We start from the raw sequence: 3,448 nt of genomic DNA, 5'->3' as shown, positions 1-3,448 counted from the left end.
AAGAAGAAGAAGAAGAAGAAGAAGAAGAAGAAGAAGAAGAAGAAGAAGAAGAAGAAGAAGAAGAAGAAGAAGAAGAAGAAGAAGAAAGGCGACTTCAGATCTAGATACAAGTGTGTAGAGCTTTGTGGATATGGCCACCTCTGAGGAACAAGGTAGTCTCAACCCATGGTGGAATTTTCATGAAGTGAGGTTCTGAAAGACACTAGCTGAGGCACACAAACCAGTGAGGAAATCAGGCTTCGACATCAGGTCTTCTGACTCATTTCCATACCACCTATGCCTCGGCACTCCGTTCCTTGTTCCTTCTTGTCACTCTCTTGACAGCAGTGGCCCTCCAGAGCAGGCAGGAAGGCTGTGGTGTGTAGTGGTGAAAGCAATGCTTCTGACACCAGATAACGTGGCTTCTCCTTCCAGTAAGGGCAAGCTGGCAACAACCTGAGCAGGCTCTGTCTGTGCAGCTAAGACCACACTGGGGTGTGGGAGCCTGGGGAATGTTGGGGGTTATGAGCTTTTTGAGGTTCCTGCTAAGGCAGAGTAGAAGGCATACCATTTCCAATTTCATGTTTGTTTCAAAACCTCTCCCTTATGCCCCAGAAACACTTCTTGTCCGTTCAAACACCACAGAAGGACACAGGAAACCAGCCAGCGTGAACACCTGTTTGCTTTCATACTATGAGCCTTTCCTTATAAGGATAGATGCAGGGTACCATCCTTTCCTTAGGCCAACCAAGCCTGTCCTGTCTAACTAGCCAGGGCCGGCTTTCAAACTCACCTAAGTTTTCCCTACATCACAATATCCATCCTAGTTCAGGAACCTTGCCCAGACCAAAATAGTTCACACTTTGTAACTGGTCTTTTACTTCTTTGTAGGTTCTTCTTTCTTCCACCCTTTCAACCCTCTAACTCTAGATAGTAAAGAAAAAAAAAGGTTAGAAAGGAAAGGGGACAACGTTATTATTAGACTACTTCCTGTTGGTTAGAGAAGGCATAGAGTTCCTTAGAACAAGTTTGATCTTCGCCGTCAGGACATCTAATTTCTTCTTGTTTCTTCTTTGCACATGACTACTTAACAAAACATGACCAACGGCAACCAGCAACCCACCCTGACTCTCAGGGCCCTAGCATTTATATACCCTGAGAAAAATTCCCAGAATTCCAAACATCACAAAATTGCACAAAATTCCAGCCAGCTAAGCTCCTGACGCTGTATATGGAGAAGGGGAAAGGGATACTGCTTTTTGTTAAATGAGTTGCTTATTTAGTATATGTCCTTGTCTGTTTGAGCTGTTATAATAAAATGTCTAGGACTGGGTAATTTACTATACTTGATCTTAGCCAAAAGGCCAAAAAGCGATGACTGGGTAATTTACAAAAAACAGAAGTCTTTATTTTCTCAGTCTTCTGGAGACCAGAAAGCCAAAGAGCAAGGTACCGATATTTGGTGTCTGAGGGCTGTTCTCTTTGCTTTCTGATAGCATCTTGTTACTGTCACAGGTTTTTACCCAATAGAAGCCAGAAGGACCAAAAAGTCCCTAGCTAGGCCCTTCTGTCACTTTTAAAGTACTGATCTACTCAGGAACACCCTGGGGGCGCTCACTAATCCTGTTTGACTAGCTTAACACACCAGCAAGATCTGAGGACTGGCCTGTCTCCTCTCCCTTCCCCGCAGCAGTGGAGTTTCAGGCACATGCTGCCATGCCCAGCTTTTTACACGGGTGCTGGGGATCCAGGTTCAGGTCCTTGTGCCTTCTCATCAAGCACTTAACCATCTCCCCAGAGGTAAAGGTTAAATGTGACTTTTGCTGAGCCAAAAGCATTCAAACAATAGCAGTATATGCTGAATCCTCCTTGATATTCTCAAGGGTACATCTCCACCATCAAGGTGGGTTGGTGGGTAAACTATTCCCAGATCTGATGACCCAAGTGTACTCCCAGATGGAGGAAGAGAAGAACCAATTACCGTAAGTTGTTGTCTGGTCTCCATGTGCACCACATGGCACATGCACACTAAGTAAATTTTAAGTGTGATTTTTTTGTTTGTTTGTTTGTTTGTTTTTTGTTTTTTGTTTTTCGAGACAGGGTTTCTCTGTGTAGCCCTGGCTGTCCTGGAACTCACTCTGTAGACCAGGCTGGCCTCGAACTCAGAAATCCGCCTGCCTGTTCCTTCACAATAAGGTCACCAAACAGAGAGGAGTGAACTACTCTTGCAATAATAAAAATTCACACTTTCTGAGCATCCCCTCGGTGAGGGCACTGTCCTTGCTCCTGCCAGTGGGATAACTACTAGTCCTGTTTACACTTGGAGAACGTGGAGGACCTGAGATAACAAGACAGTGCCTTGGAGGTAGAGAATCCCAGGCAGGCTGCTGCTCTTTGGGGCTTTCACACTTGACCCCTGTGCCACCTGGTCACTCTTGGCCCCTGGACCCCTCCCTGTGCTACCTGCCATGCCTTTGCTGTTCTTTGGTTTCCTAGTGCACCACAGCCTTGTGGAGTTTTATTTGAAGGAGAAGAGAAAAAAGGATACCAGCATCGAGGTCACCTTTCTTAGCAACAATGTAACGTCCTCCGTCAAGATCACCATGTACGTAAGTGTCCTATGGCTAAGCCTCTCTTTCATGTATGTATATGTTCCAGGTCAGACACAGTGTGATTGCTGGGCCTAGCCCACCAAGCTGGGGACAGTGCCCACTATAGATCTACTTCCAGATAAGAGCTGTAGGTTTGGGATCAGTACCACCTTAAGCACAGTGCATTCGGATGCTAGCAAGCAAGGTTACTGGGTGGCACCAAAGGTGATTAGTTCTCAGTAGGAAACTGCTCCGGGGTCCAGCAGAATTGTATTAGGAATGTCAACAGGAGGGACAGCCTCAGCCACCATCCACCTACAGGGGTGACCAGGGCCTTAGGAGCTGGCCCATAGAAGAAGGTTAGGGCCAGAAGGGGGGTGCTTCGTGGGATCATAACTGATCATTTCCATTTCTTTGGGGCAGACTTGGCTCTGGGGAACTGGTGGGACCAGGTTTGGGGCAAGAGAGCGGGGCGGGGCTAGGGGTGGGGCAAAAGCCGGACAGGGACAAGGCAGGCCTGTTTCTTTAAAAAGCAATTACTAGCTTGCAGCTAAACCACCTAATCAGATATGTAAACACTGGTTCTGTTAGGGACCAGTCAGGAAAATAGAGCTGATGCAGGAGAGACCCCAAATGGGTCTTGGCAGAGCATACTAATCACAACCGCACTGGGAAAGCTGCTGGAGATGGGAGGCGAAGGGGAGGGAAGGCAGAGCTTACCACAGAGGCTGCTGGGGAGGAGTCAGAACCTCCACAGGAAGTGTAGCCCCTTCACAAGCCCTGCCCAACCCAGAGTCCCTCAGGGGCCAGTGCCCGCTTCCTTCAGACAGCCCTTGCCAAATCTGCTGACAAAGTAGTCGCAAACAAAGGTTTGCAGG

General features: G+C 47.4%; 1 protein-coding gene across 2 annotated transcripts in view; it reads left to right on the top strand.

The window, feature by feature from the left end:
- Pla1a (phospholipase A1 member A) overlaps window positions 1-3,448 on the top strand; it is a 34,827-nt gene that overhangs the window by 28,260 nt on the left and 3,119 nt on the right. For both annotated transcript variants that reach the window (XM_021184747.2, XM_029470746.1), the window contains exon 10: window positions 2,476-2,584. In XM_021184747.2, the coding sequence (XP_021040406.1) occupies window positions 2,476-2,584 (109 nt within the window). The remainder of the gene's footprint in view (window positions 1-2,475; window positions 2,585-3,448) is intronic.

This window comes from Mus caroli, chromosome 16, assembly GCF_900094665.2.
Source record: "Mus caroli chromosome 16, CAROLI_EIJ_v1.1, whole genome shotgun sequence".
Classification (NCBI taxonomy): Eukaryota; Metazoa; Chordata; class Mammalia; order Rodentia; family Muridae; genus Mus; species Mus caroli.
Note: the sequence above shows the minus strand (reverse complement) of the source record. Positions and strands in the feature narration are given on the sequence as shown.